General features: G+C 38.4%; 1 protein-coding gene across 7 annotated transcripts in view; it reads left to right on the top strand.

Annotated features, from left to right (window-relative positions):
* Positions 1-2,406: 2,406 nt before the first annotated feature.
* Positions 2,407-15,712, top strand: part of ACBD5 (acyl-CoA binding domain containing 5) — a gene marked incomplete at its 3' end in the record, with an annotated part of 44,669 nt that continues 31,363 nt past the window's right edge. For 3 of the 7 annotated variants that reach the window (XM_081143903.1, XM_081143901.1, XM_081143902.1), the window contains exons 1-4: positions 3,605-3,819; positions 3,994-4,159; positions 9,182-9,302; positions 13,300-13,372. In XM_081143903.1, the coding sequence (XP_081000029.1) occupies positions 3,805-3,819; positions 3,994-4,159; positions 9,182-9,302; positions 13,300-13,372 (375 nt within the window). In that variant the 5' untranslated portion in view covers positions 3,605-3,804. Of the gene's footprint in view, positions 2,529-3,184; positions 3,298-3,604; positions 3,820-3,993; positions 4,160-9,181; positions 9,303-13,299; positions 13,373-15,712 lie in introns of those variants that run through there. The other 4 variants (XM_081143907.1, XM_081143904.1, XM_081143905.1 and 1 more) reach the window with 3 other exon arrangements.

Here is a 15,712-nt window from a genome sequence, read left to right as displayed (position 1 = left end):
ACATTCAGTCCATAACAGGTGGTATTTCTGAATAGCTTCTAAGGGTTGTTTCCATTTTCTTTTTTATCTGTTAGTAGATTTTATTTTATTTATTTATTTATTTATTTATTTACTTATGTATTTAAAAAAATATATCTTTATTGATTTCAGAGAGAGGAAAGGAGAGGGAGAGAGATAGATAGAAACATCAATGATGAGAGAGTCATTGATCAAGCCCACAACCCAGGCATGTGCCCTGACCGGGAATTGAACCCCGATAGCTTGGATCCTAGGTCAACGCTCAACTGCTGAGCCACACCCGGCCAGGCTGTTAGTAGATTTTAAATATTTACTTTTGTATATATTCCTGGAATAAACTTTGGCCACTCTGAAAGCAACAATTAGAACAATTGTGGTGAATTTGTATTGAGTCATCATTCTTAGAGAAGGTAGAACGGCATCTCACGAAATTCTCTTCCCTGTATCATTCTAACAGGGTTGACCATAAGAATTAATGTGAGATTTGGCAAAAAAAAAAAAAAAAGTGAAGCAGCTCTTAAGGGTACCAGGCAGAATAGCAACTTGACCCACAGCTTCTCTGAATCTTAGGTCAGGCATGAATTCAGCTCCATGGAGATTGGTACCATTTTGTTCTGAAGGTTATCAATGTCATTGAGTTTACAGGTGGTGAGATACTGTAGGGTTCAATTTGTCCTCATTACTTCCAGTCTGTTTTTAGGGGCTTCAATTTGTGTTTGCTCTTCCCTACTTCACACTACTTCCACAGTATAAGACATTCTGTCCTATAGCAATTTTAGGCTCGCCTCTAGACACAGAGGCAATAGCCTTCTATTGGCCTCTTCACCAGCTCTCACAGATATATAGTTTAATCCCTGTAATTAATCTCTTATGCCATATTAATCATAGTGGTTCTGCTTTCCAGATAAAACTGTAGCTGATACAAAAATAGATAGTCTATAGACTTATGAACAAAATACAAATTCCTTTGCATGGCATACATGACCTTCAACCAGCTTTTCATTCAATGCCTTGTCCCATCTTCCTTCATATTTTTGGTCCCATCACATGAACAAAGTTGCTACTTACCACACATGGTGTGCTGTTTTAGCTTTTACATCTTTCCCTAGAATGGTTCTTTCCCATCTTCTCTGCTTGTAAAGACCATTTCATCACAGAAAAACCAGCTCTAATTTGCTTCCTCTGTGACATCTTCCCCATTCGTGTTACATAAATTTAATCACTCTCTTGTCCTCATGGCACTTACATTCTTTAAATGTAATTTTTAATTGAATTTTCACATATACAAAGAAAAATAAACGTATATTAGCTACACATTTCAAGTTTCACAAAGTGCACATACTCATGTAACAAGCACCTAAGGCAAGAAACAACATTACTAGCACCCTAAAATTCCCTCGTCCCATTTTCAGACACTATACCTCCTGCCTGATTTTGAACTTTATGTTAATGGAATCATACAATATGTTCTTTTGAATCTAGATTCCTTTTCCTTAACATTTTGTTTAAGGGATTCACAGAAGATGTTGAATAGGTATGGTTCATTTGTTCTCATGGCTCTTCAGTCCTTCATATTTATCTATTCTACTGCTGCTGGTCACCCAGTTGTTTCCAGGTTTGGGGCTATTTACCAAACAGTGCTGTTATAAACATATTGTAAATCAGCTTATTACAGAAGTTTAATAAAGTTGTAAAAATGAAGTCCTAGATTAGAAACGAACACCCAAACCCTTTAAAAAGTATGCATGGCCGAGTAGATTGGAACTGAAAAGAATGCCTAAGAACAGGAGAAGAGTAGAGGAAGCAGTAGGTATTAAACACATAAAATCTTCCTAGTTTGAGCAAAGGAGAAAAATTATTAGTCTCTTACACTTTGGTGTTCTGCTAAATAAAAGTTTTAAAGCAGGAATTTTTCGTTTGTTCGTTACTAGGGTTTTGTTTTTTTTTCGGGGGGGGAGGGGTTGGCTGACTCCTGGCTCTGCTACTAAGTTGTGGGGCCTTGAGCAAATTAATTAATATGAGTCTCAATTTCTTCATTCGTAAACACCCTAGGGCGTTTTTTGGCAAAAACTTGGCACTAAGTAAGCTGTAGTCTGAAGGCACTCTTTGCTTTCTTACCAGTAACCTCAAAGTTAGTGAGGATCAGGTGCAAGAAATTAGACTCCAGTCAGGTCGCACCAGGATACCGCCGACGGCCACCACAGAGTGTCCCCCTCGGCACAAGTATTCTGAATTTGCACTAAGTGGGGCGCAGCAGGAAGGGGAGCATCCGCCGTCAGCGCCGGAGCGCCTGAGAACCCAGAAGCCCAACCGGAACAGGTGGGAGGGACGCGCGCCGCGGGAGGCGGTGTCCGGAAGCGCCAAGTCCCGGAGACTACATTTCCCATAAGTCCTCGGGGCAAGGCGAGGACATTAAGGTCTGGGACCGGACAGGCCTAGCCTGGCAACGCCAAGGTAAATGCCGGCACTGCGGCTCCGAGGGAAGAGTAATTACTACTATATTTGTACTAGTAGGTTTGTATTAGTAACCCTCCTAACCCATCCCGAACTGACAAAAATGACCTGGCGACCGGGGTTTCTGGGCCGCAGGACTTCACCCCCACGACCCGTATCAGTCCCCCCCACGATAGGCCTAGGAGCGCTTCCTAGAAAGAAGCCTTAGACTATGCGGGGCGTTGCGCTAGAAAGGTGAAGGTCCAGGGTACCCCTTCCTAGGGTTGGCGATCTGTACAGGTTCCTCGTTCGCCCCTCCCCTATTAAATAGGGTTGGAGCTAGACTGTGCTCAGCTCCCTTGCGACTCGACGTTAGAGGTGGTGCTGGGGCAGGTGCTCTCCCCGCCCCGGCCAGACTAACAGCGAGCGACCTCCCCTCTCTTTCCTTTGCTCGTAGCTTGGACGGATCTCCTTGTCTCCCGCAGCTAAAGCTGTCAGAGACTTGCGAGCCAAGCACTGCGAAACATCGCCATCCAGCATCCCTAAATTCTTTCATCTACCCTTTGGGGTGGTTTAAAGATTGCCACCGGAGAGGCAAAGTTAACTTGACCTAGGTCGCAGAACTTAAATGGCAAATTTTAAAAAAATGTATATTTTAATTGATTTTAGGGAAAGGAAGGTAGAGGGAGAGAGAGAAACATTGATGGGCTGCCTCTTGCACGCCTCTTACTAGAAATGGAGCCCCCAGCCCGGGCATGTGCCCTGATCTGAATTGGAACCAGCGACCTCTCGGGCACGGGACCATGCTCAACCAACTGAGCCACACCTTAAACGGCAGAATTTAAGGTTCGCACCTTGCCTCTCCCTTTGTTTACGTGCCATTACCTCCCTCTAACCTTAACCTAACAAAGGGCAGGCGCTGAAGACTAGAGTCTTTTGGGTTTCTGTGGCCAGCATTACCGACGCGCGCTGCTTCGGGCCCAGTCCCAGCAATCCCGTCCCATGCGCACTGTGCTTGTGCGTACACATAGGTCTGTTCTGTTCCAAAAGCGAGCCCCGGGTCCTCCGCGGATCCATCTTACTTCTTTTTCCCTTTCTCCGGCCCTTCTCAGAGACCGACGGACTGCTCGCGTCATCGCTGCGGCGTGGGGCGGTGGGTGGAGTTTGCTGCTAGGCTGCCGTGGCCGCAGCGAGCGCGTCCTCGGGCGGCTCTGGGGCGGGGCTGTGGGGGAAAGCGCGGAGGGACAGAGACCCCGCCGGGATGGGGGGTGTGGCTGCTCCGCCAGGGTCCTGCGGGTGGGAGAACGGCTCCGCGACCACCGGTGGCCGGAGCCCCTCCACCTTCTGCTAGAGATGGTCTTCCTCTCGGTGAGTTCTTGTCTTCGCAGGCCGGCTTCTCGGCTTGGTCACGCCCCTGGGAGGAGGAAGGAGCGGGGCCACTTCGGTCTGTGTGGCCTGGATAGGGCAGGGGAACTGACCAGCTGTGCTCCTCGGCCTCCTTCTTTTGGGCATGTTGATCCGCGATTGCGCTCCTTGTTCTAGTTGCATGCAGGCTCCTGGGAAAGCTGGTGCTGCTGCTTCGTAATTCCAGCCGACGGACCTTGGGACCCGGGCTGGCGCTGGCGGCTGGAGATGGCGGACACAAGATCCGTGCATGAAACCAGGTTTCAGGCGGCGGTGAAGGTGATCCAGAGTTTGCCGAAAAATGGTACGTGCACTGGGGACCCGGCTGAAGAAACCTCATGCAGAGGCCTGAGGCCCCAGTTTACGAATCTCACCTCTTTTAACCTTTCGGTTTCTACTCTTGCTTATTTAACCTACTTCTTTTCTGCATTTCAAAGGCATGTAACTAAAGGGAGGCATCAAATGTGAATTAATTTCTACTGATCTTTCAAGCCTGAGACAAATATGATTTTAAGTGCTTTATATTGTTGAAAACAAAAGTCTTGTTACTTAATGACTGCGGATTTGGGTATGTTAAAAAAACAACTGGCATGGGGATGCCTGGTAGCACATACTCACAAAGTCTACTATTTAAGCCTTTTGAAAACTTTGATATGAAGGGAAAGAAATGAAAGAACAACTACATTCATTTGTAAAACTATTTATTGTAATATATATATTTGCTACTCTTTTTGCTATTGTACTGGTTTCTCCTTTTTATACTCATATTGGACCTGGGGGAAAAGTCTTTTGAGTTGTCCTTTACCTTTGATTTTCTGCAATTTGACTAGGATGTATCTAGGTATAGTTTTCTTCATATTTATTCTCTTTGGGGTTTGCAATTTTTTGAATTTATAATTTATGTCTTTGACCAGTGTTGGGAAGTTTAAGGCCATTATTCAAATATTTTTTTTCTGTGAAGAAGCTTGGAGAGGGGGACTTTTATTTTTCACTTCATATCCTCCTGCAGTATAATAATAAATAAACCTGTATTTTAAATGATGCTTTTAAGTACTATTATTGTGCCAGAGTGTAATACTAACTAAATACAACATTAATGTATGACTGTAGTATTTAATATCATGTTCTCTATTTTTATGAATCATTAGTTGGCTGCATACTGAATATTCAACACCATTCAATAAAAATTAATTAAGTACAAATTCAAAAAGTTTGGAAACAAATATACACAAAATAGTGTCCTTTTTGTAATCTCAAACATCAAATTGGAGGAGGACATGTGGGGGATTGAAAGATAAGAGTGAACAAATGTGAAGAAATGGGAACTTATTTAGATACTGATTTTTAAAAATGCCCAATTAAGAGAGTTTATAGAAAGGCATGATTCTCAGAGTTTTGTATAAATTCTATCTTCATCCTTTCTCCTAAATTACATGTTTTAAAATATTTTTAAAAATTGATAAAACTAGACTTGATGTCTCTAGTCTACTACCTTTATTGACGTACATATCACTTTTAATCTTTTTATTTTTTATTTACATATCACTTATTAAGAAACTCATGTAAATAAAGTTTCTATTACATAATAAGGTATTGCTTAGTTAAGATACCCTGCCAAATGGCACTTGTGTTGGACAGTGTTCAAAATCTGTTATCCTGTGAAACTTAATTGATTTAATTGAGACAGAAGTATTGTTACAATGAATTTTAAAATATTTTTACATTACTTTTAAATTGTTTGGTTTGCCCTGGACTGTGTTTCAGAGTAAGAGCTTATAATTTTTTATTTCTTTTTTTTTTTTAACCTTACCCGAGTAAAATATATTTTACTGGTGTGTTTTGTTTTTTTTAAAAGAGAGGGGAGGGGTGAGAGAGAGAGAGAAACATCCATCTGCCTCCTGTACTCATCCCCACCAGGGATTGAACCTGCAACCCAGGCATGTGCCCTAACCAGGCATCCAAGCATCCAACCAGGAATGTGCCCTGACAGGGAATCCAATCAGCAGCCTTTGGGTGCATGGGAGGATACCCCAACCAACTGAGCCACACTGGCCAGGGCATTTTTTGTTCCTTTTTGCTTAATCTGTATTTAAGTCCTAAGGTTATAATTAATTCTATAACATCTATGTCTGGTATTCCCTTGACCTTTAGAAAATTTAAATTCTTAGAATATATATATATTTTTTAATATGTCTTCATTGATTTCAGAGAGAGGAAGGCGGGGGGAGAGAGAGAGAAACATCAGTGATGAGAGAGTCATTGATTGGCTGCCTCCTGCACACCCTCCACTAGGGATTGAGCCTGCAACCCGGGCTTGTGCCCTGTCTGGGAATTGAACCTTGATCTCCTGGATCATAGGTCGATGCTCAACTGCTGAGCCATGGCTGGGCAAATTCTTAGATAATATTTTAAACACATATATTAAATTTATCGTGTGTGAGAACCTTGAGGACAGAGATTATACTTTAATTCAGTGTCTCACAGAATACCTTCATTGTATGTTACCAGTTTTTGCTTTAACCTGTGCTAATGTATGTATTATCCACCTTAACCAATTAACTTTTAAATTTTATTTGATTAACTTCCTGAAGATATTATAAAGATGAGGCTTTTGATGTTTTAAATTTAAATTTGTGTTACTTAAATAGATAACTATTTTTAACTAGTTTTTTCATTTTCCTTCTCTGCTATGTAAAGAAGGACTATATCATTGAAACAGTATATCTAATAGATACTCCTAAATGAACATTATGTAGATAATTATTATTGTGATTTTGGAATTAATTACTCATTCTTCGCCAAACCTGAAATACCAGCTCTCATCTTGTCTGTGTTGTAATTTTCACTTTCATGTACTACTAGCTTTTGATTACCACATGCTGTTTATTATGTAATCTATAAAGTTTTTTGTGTTTTTTTGTTTGTTAATCTTCACTTGAGGATATTTTTTCCACATATTTTTAGAGAGAGTGGAAAGGAGGGAGGGAGGAAGAGAGAGGGAGAGAGAAGGAATGAAAGAGAGAAAGGAAAAGAAACATTGAAATGAAAGAGACCAGGGCAGGGAATCAAACCTGCAACCCAGGTATGTGCCCTTGACCAGGAATCAAACCTGGGACCCTTCAGTGCCCGGGGCCGATGCTCTAACCACTGGGCTATACCAGCCAGGGCAATCTGTCAAGTTTTAAAAATATATTTTTATAGTTTTAATTTTTATATTTATAATTTTTGGTATAAAAGTAATACACACTGAAAGTAAATATTTTAAAAACACAAACGAGAAAAAAAGAGTAAAAATAACCTGTATGCCTACTGTCCAGAGAGATCATCTTTTAACTATTTGATGAGTTTTCTTCTATTATACATTTTATATACATAAATACTTGTTTTGTAAAAGTGGAATATACTGAATATGCTGTTTTTTCTTATTTTATAGTATATTATGAAACTTTTCTCATGCCATTTATATTTTTTCTATACTATAATTTTTTTCTTTAATTTTTCCCCCATCACCATTTATCCCCCCTATACTCTTCCTATTATATAATTTTTAAAGGCTGTAGTTTTAAATTATCCTGTTGTATAATGGTCTCATATTTATTTAGCTAAATACTCATAAAATACTTACATTCCAATTTTTCCCTGTTACTGAGTATTATACAAATTTTTAAACATAAAAGGGTTATAGATAGGCAGAAACATATATGAAGATTGGTCTTTATTTTTTAAAATATATCTTTATTGATTTCAGAGGGAGGAAAGGAGAGAGAGAGAGAGAGAAACATCAATGATGAGAGAGTCGTGGATCACTGCCTAGCCCGCAACCCGGGCATGTGCCCCGACCAGGAATCGAACCCCGATCGCCTGGATCCTAGGTTGATGCTCAACTGCTGAGCCATGCCCGGCCGAGCTGAAGACAGGTCTTTAAAGAAATTGATGTAGGAAGTGAAAAATCTATTTTATCTTGGTTTAATTCTTTTTCAATTACAGTACACTCTGGTTAGTTTTAGCTGAATTTCCTTAGCCACTGAAAAACTGAAATTTGGCCTAGAGGAGTTGAATTTCTTACTGTTGAAATTTTATTAAGCAGAATATACATTTAACTTTTTCACTTGTGCTAGTCATTTTTGGTTTGTTACAATATTTGACTAAACATACCTTATTACAGTTACAGTTATTGTATACAGTTATTGTATATTTTAATATATTTGTGTTTTTAAATGACACTTGCCAGTTACTTTGGTTATACCTAAAGCACGTTTGTTCATTTATTCTTATTAACTTTAAAAAAAATAAAAAATACACATTTGGTAATGTGACTAATCTCATTAGAAGCATCTTCAAGAATGGGGACTCTCTCAAGCTCAGGGCAGTATACACAAGTTTTTTTATTTTGATTTATTTTTATTATTATAATTTTTTTAATCCTCACCCAAGGATATATATTTTTTCCATTGCTTTTCAGAGAGAGTGGAAGGGAGGGAGAGAGAGAAACATCGATGTGAGAGAAACACATCAATTGGTTTCCTCCCGTACGCACTTTGACCCTGGCTAGGGATTGAGCCTGTAACCGAGGTATATGCCCTTGATCAAAATTGAACTCGGGACCTTTCAGTCTGAGGGCCAATGCTCTAACCAGTGAGCCAAACCATCTAGAGCCTTATTAATTTTTTTAAATTGAATTGGGAGAGAGAGAAACATCGATTTGTTTCACTTATTATGCCTTCATTGGTTACTTCCTGTATTTGCCCTGACTGGGGATTGAACACGCATTCTTGCCGTATTGGGCCAATGCGATAACCAACTGACCTACCTGTCCAGGGCTATTCTTTTATTTATTGAACTGTGTTAGGCATTGTTATTAAAGTGCAGAATCTCATGCATGGCTGGCACTGCTCAGCAGTTGAACATCAACCTATGATCCAGGAGATCATAGTTCCATTCCCCATCAGGGCACATGCCTGGGTTGCGGGCTTGCTCCCCAGCATGGGGCATGCAGGAGGCAGCCAGCCGATCAATGACTCTCTCATCATTGATGTTTCTACCTCTCTCCCCCTCTCCCTTCCACTCTCTGAAATCAATAAAAACAGATTTTAAAAAACCTAAAAAACTAAAAAAAATAAAATGTAAAATCTCAGAGTTTTTAAAAAATTTGAAGAGTAAAGCAACCAACAGAGCCATAACTTTTGTTTCTATAGGATAGAAATAGTTATCTGAACTATTAAAGAAATACTAAAAAAAATCACAATTTGTATAGCTCAGTGACTTTGCCTTAGATTATCAATTGCATTCTCCAAATGATCTTTATTTATTGTTATGTTTCCAAAAGGTTCATTCCAGCCAACAAATGAAATGATGCTCAAGTTCTATAGCTTCTATAAGCAGGCAACTGAAGGCCCCTGTAAACTATCAAGACCTGGATTCTGGGATCCTGTTGGAAGATATAAATGGTAATTTTATGTAGAGAGCTATGAAGGAAATTTTACTGTAATGCTAGTTATTTATGTAGCTATATATTATTCTGTGTGTAACGGGCTCTAGGTATAGGATACAGCTTTTATCTTTCTTGTGCTCCTTTTTTTTTTTTTTAAATATATATTGATTTCAGAGAGAGGAAAGGAGAGGGAGAGAGAGAGAGAGAAACATCAATGATGAGAGAGTCATTGATTGGCCGCCTCCTGCATGCCCCCAACTGGGGATCAGGCCCGCAACCCGGGCCTGTGCCCTGACCAGGAATTGAACCCCGATCACCTGGATCCTAGGTCAACGCTAAACTGCTGAGCCACACCGGGCTGGGCTCCTTCTTGTGCTCTTAACACAGTTTCACACAAATAGGAAAGTCTTGGGTGAGAGAGGAAAACAATGAAAAGAAAGGAATAGCATCAGAGATAATAAAGAATTTTCAGTTAGTCTTTCCTTTTATGGAGTTTTTTCTTTTTATTATGTCAGGAGCAGCTCCCACTCAAAGTTAAAGGGACAAACTTTCCTGCCTCTTTGACCTGACATGAAAAACAGTGACTTGTGCCTGGCCGGGCATGGCTCAGCAGTTGAGCATCAACTTAGGATCCAGGAGATCAAGGTTTGATTCCGGGTCAGGGCACATGCCTGGGTTGCGGGCTTGATCCCAGCCAGGGGTGTGCAGGAGGCAGCCGATCAATGAATCTCTCATCATTGATGTTTCTCTCTCTCTCCCTCTCCCTTCCTCTCGCTGAAATCAATAAAGATATATTTTTTTAAAAAAATTAAAAAAAAAGACTTCTAAAATCATATTGTTTTGAGCCTTTAAGATAAAAAGTAACTAGGGCCCCAGTGGGTTTGGCTCAGTGGTTACAGTGTCGGCCTGTGTACTGAAGGGTCCTGGGTTCAATTCTGGACAAGGGCACAAACCTCGGTTGCAGGCTTGATCCCTGACCCTGGATGGGGAGTGTGTGGGAGGCAACCAATTGATGTGTCTCTCTCACATTGATGTTTCTCTCTCTCTCTCCCTCTCTCCTTCCACTCCTTCTGAAAAGCAATGGAAAATATGCTCTGATGAGGATTAAAAAAAAAAAAAGTAACTAGGAACATGACTCAGGTACTGACTACTAACATTTTATCTAAGGCATCACTCCTGTCCCATTATACTTGGATAATAAAATTTTTAAAAAAATATATCTTTATTGATTTCAGAGAGCGGAAGGGATAGGGAAAGAGAGAGACAGAGACACAGCAATGATGAGAGAGTCATCATTGATCGGCTGCCTCCTGCACGCCCGACTGGGGATCGAGCATGCAACCTACGCATGCGCACTGACCGGAGTAGAAGTGTGATCTCCTGGATCCTAGGTCGATGCTCAACCGCTGAGCCATGCCCAGCCTGGGAAAAATTTGATTTTTTTAAAAAAATTATGATTTTTTTAGAGAGGAGAAATGAGAGAGAGAGGGAGAGAGAAACTGATTATTTTTCTATTCACTTAAGCATTTATCTATTGGTTCTTGTATGTGCCCCGAACCCCCACTTTGGCATACTGAGACAACACTAACTAACTGAACTACCTGGCCAGGACTAAAATTTGACTTAAAAAAAAATAATATGTATTTATTGATTTCAGGGAGAGGGGGAGAGGGAGAAAGAAACATCCATGGTGAGAGAATTATTGATTGGCTGATTCCTGAACTTCCCGTACTGGGGGTTGAGCCCACAACCCCGGGTATGTGCCCTGACCATGAATCAAACCACACGATCTCTTGGATCATAGGTCAGTGCTCAACTGCTGAGCAATACTGGCTGGGCTAAAATTTGATTTTTAATATACTTATTAGAATAATAAAATATCCATAGAGTTGCCCTGTCCCAGTAGCTCAGTTGATTGTAGCATCATTCTGATACACCAAGGCTGCGGGTTTGATCCCCAGTCAGGGCACATATAAGAATCAGTGCATAAATAAGTGGAACAACAAATTGATGTTTGTCTCTCTCTCTCTCCCTCTTTAAAATCAATCAATAAATAAAAAATTAATAAAAGAAAGAAAAATCCAGAGATACTTTTGCTCTTTTTCCGATTGACTAACATTTGATGTTTTATTGATTGATTGATTGAATTTTTAATCCTCACCCGAAGATATTTTTTCCATTGTTTCAGAGAGAATGGAAGAGAGAGAGGGAGAGACACATCAGTGTAAGGGAGACACATTGATTGGTTGCCTCCTGCACACAGTCGGACCAGGGCTGGGAATTGAGCCTGCAACCAAGGTTCGTGCTCTTGGCCAAAATTGAACCTGGGACCCTTCAGTCTGCAGGCCGACGCTCTAACCACTGAACCAGACTGGCTAGGGCAACACTTGATGTTTTAAATACTCTTGAGGACTTTGCAAATGTCTAAGGAAACGTCTAATTAGACTGTTGGGTATGAATAGAGTATGCTAATTGGTGAAGCTTGTCTTAAGAGCCACACATTTTGAAGGCTAAATTTCTTCTTTCTGAATTGGAAGTCCTTAAACTGCTTTGAAGATTTCTTTGTTCTCTGCTTTTCTCTGAGAGCTTTATGAGTAGTCATAAAATAATAGGTTAAGTATACAAGCAACATTTTATTTAGTCTGTTTTAAGAAAATTTATTTATTTACCATTTTCCCTCAGGATTGACTTTTGGTGGAGTTAAAGTGCTTCTGGAAAAAACATATGAAACAAGAGGTTTTCATTTTATATTTTTTTATATATCTTTATTGATTTCAGAGAGAGGAAAGGAGAGGGAGAGAGAGATAGAAACATCAATGATGAGAGAGTCATTGATTGGCTGCCTCCTGCACGCCCCCAACTGGGGATTGAGCCCGAAACCCCGGCATGCGCCCTAACCGGGAATCAAACCCCGATTGCCTGGATCCTAGGTTGATGCTCAACCACTGAGCCACACCCAGCAGGGCGAGGTTTTCTTTTTTTTAAAAAAAATGTATCTTTATTGATTTCAGAGAGAGGGAAGGAGAGGGAGAGAGAGATAAAAACATCAATGATGAGAGAGTCATTGATGGGCTACGAGCCTGCAACCTGGGCATGTGCCCTGACCGAGAATCGAACCCCGATCGCCTGGATCCTAGGTCGACGCTCAACCGCTGAGCCACGCCCAGCCGGGCGAGGTTTTCATTTTAGGCAAAAGTTCTAAAGGACTATTCTCATTATCTAGGGATTTAAAATTTTCCTGTCCCTCACACTTTTATTTTTTTAGAAGAAATCAGTTCCTTTTTTTAAAAGTGTAAGTTAGCCTTTTATTTAAATTAATGGGCACTTTTAACCAAAACTTCTGTTTGTTTAAAACATGGCTGTGACAGTTCATGTAGAGCCTTCTAAAATATTTATTTCTGTCATTGTTCGTTATAATGATATAAAAACTTGTAAAGAGTTTTTAGCAAATATTTATGAATAGCCTATAGTCTATGTAAGACAGTGTCTATAATCTGTAGTCTATAAATGGGTTATATACTTATTAATTTAAAATATTGTTTAATTTGCTAGTTTATTCACTGTGATATTTTTATTCAAGATGGTGCACTTAAAGAGATCCTTTGGAAATATAATATGGCTTTAAGTAGAGCTTGTTTTAAATTTGTGACCCTATATTATTAACTATAAATTATATTCTGAGCAATTGAAAATTGGGTGTCTTTCAAATTGGTAGTTACAAAATAGTCGTGGAAATGGAAAGTACAGCATTGGGAATATAGTCAATAATATTGTAATAACTATATATGGTGTCAGATTGGTACAAAATTTATCAGGGTGATCACTTTGTAAATTATATAAATTTCTAATCAGTGCTTGTTTAGGCAGCACATATACTAAAATACAAATATCTACTCACTGGGTTGTTCACCTGAAACTAATATAATGTACATCAATGTAATTGAAAAATTAAAAATTATTAAAAAAGAAAATCAGGTTTCTTTTTATTGTTATGTGGATATTTTCATTTTTAGGAATGCTTGGAGTTCATTGGGTGATATGACCAAAGAGGAAGCCATGATTGCGTATGTTGAAGAAATGAAAAAGGTAGGGAAAATAATTCATAGAGGAAAATAAAAATATCCAGAGCCATTCTAATTTAATTTTGTTATCAGGCAAATTAGCTGCTTTTTTTTTTTTTTTTAGGAACAAGGAGATTGTACTATGTTAGAATATAGAATCTAGATTATTGAATTTATCAGGGCTTTATCTGTCTCATCAAAGTTCATCTTAAGGTGTTTTTTTCCTTATGATTTATCACATTGGGGTAACATGATATTTTGTTCTTTTGTGTGTTTTTTTCCTCTTCCCTGTCTCTCTGTAGAGTTCACTTTTGCAGAAAGTGTATAAATATGAATATTTCAGAATATGTCTCTTAGAACCTGAGAAGTACCTGGACTCTCTTGAAAGCATTTCTGCATTGGAATTTTTTATTTAGGAGAGATAGTTTACAAGACTTCCCATCAGTGGTCTTATATACCTTTTGACTCATAAATTGAGATATTACCATCACTATTTCTCAGTAGCATTTTTCTTTCCGTGCAAAGATCCTTTAGAAGCAGGATAAGGATACTTTTAGTTTCTCTGGTAACTACTAGAAAGTGCATTCCTTATTAACTAGCCCTTTTAAGTCTGTTCAAGTCATTGTTCAGAGAAGCAAATTTATGAAGAAATCGGAGATTTAAAAGATGAACTTAGTGCCTTTTTATAAAGGACCATTTTTATGTTGACAATGGATCAGAAGGTGTGAAACCTAGGTCTGTTTATAATTTTAAGTAAATTATCTTTGAACATCAAATTTATAAAAAAGAATAGGGTATTTTTGCCAGATGTTTGACAGTATTAATCTGTGTAGTAATTTTGATTTGGTAGATTCAAACTAGTTTTTTTCTTTTGTTTTGTTTTAATCACATCTACACTGCTCAGATTGTGCCCTTGGTTACTTTTTCACAAGTTTTTTTAGTGGACTTTGTTTATAACAGAGGACAGAGTTTAGTTTTTTTGGCCGTCAACTATATCAGTAACACAATAACAAAGGAGCCTTTCAACAGCAGAGAAAAAGAGAATCTAAAGCCTTTTTGGTTTGATAACTATTCCTTTTCTTTACCTTAAATAACATTATAATTTTTAGGACACACCTCAGTTATATAAAGCTGAATTGACACATTAAGTAAAATTTACTCATTTTTCCTGTTGAATTTTATTCATGCATGATGTAGCCACAGTTTAAAGTGGGGTGCGTGTAGCTGGCTTAAAATGCTTCCTCTGTTCCTGTAGGTTTCTGTAACTACTTCTCTAATCAAAAGAATACACCAACTATTTCAACTGTTTTTACCGAGACTTTAAAATGTTCATTTCATACTGTGAATATAATAAAGTTTATAGGAAACTTTTAGAGGTAAATCTAAAAATATTAAGATATGCATGGTTGAAAATTTGATTAGTGCTTTCAGTTATCTTCAGAGTTTAGCTTTGTGGACATCAGTAGATAAAATTACATGCTTTCAAATAATCATGTGGGGATAGTACATTATCCCAAAGATTTCATAACTGAATTTGGAACTTTTCCTAATAGCAATAATTTACTAACTGAAGCAGCCATTGAATTATGTGCTTAAATATAGTTCACAATCACTATACTATTGCTCTTTAGAATTACTTTTTTAGTATAAATCTTGTTCCATGCCTTTGCATTCAAGGTTTTAAGGAATCTTATTAATTTTATTTATATGTTATAATAGATAATGCTTAATAGAAAATGGCTTTTCATAATTTATAAACTGTTTAGTGAAATATCACCAAAAAAGTTGCTGGAATAAAAAATTCTTCCAAAATAACTTAATAGGATTTTAGCTTTGAGGGAATAGAGTAACTAATGTGGTTTGGGGTATATAATTCATGTTTCTATACATAGTTTATTTTGATTTGTAATAAAAAAGAAATATAAAATTCTATTTTCTGTACAATTTTACAGACTATCTCATGGGGATTTCCAGAAAAGTCACCCAGCATTTGAGTAATGTACATTATGTCTGTTGAGTTTAAAGACAAATCAGTGTACAGTAGTCCTCCATTAACTGTGGGGTATATTTTCCAAGACCCCTAGTTGATGCCTGAAACCTCGGGTAGTACTGAAACCTATATATACTGTGTGTGTTTTCTATACTTACATTCATATCTTTTCACTTAAAGGAAGTACTTTATGGCTTTTCTTTGGCATATTGCATTGCTGTCAGTCACCAACTAATGGCTATTTATTTGAATGCCTTTTCAATTAATATACCTTGCTCTTTAAATTTGGTGATTCTTAATTGGCCCACAGTTTTAAAGGTGTCTGAAAGTGGTTATTATTTCCTATTTTACTTTTGTGCCCTTTTAGAAATAATA

This window comes from Miniopterus schreibersii (genome assembly GCF_964146895.1).
Source record: "Miniopterus schreibersii genome assembly, chromosome: 1".
Taxonomy (NCBI): domain Eukaryota; kingdom Metazoa; phylum Chordata; class Mammalia; order Chiroptera; family Miniopteridae; genus Miniopterus; species Miniopterus schreibersii.
The sequence above is the reverse complement of the archived record's forward strand: the minus strand, read 5'-3'. Positions and strand labels throughout refer to the sequence as shown.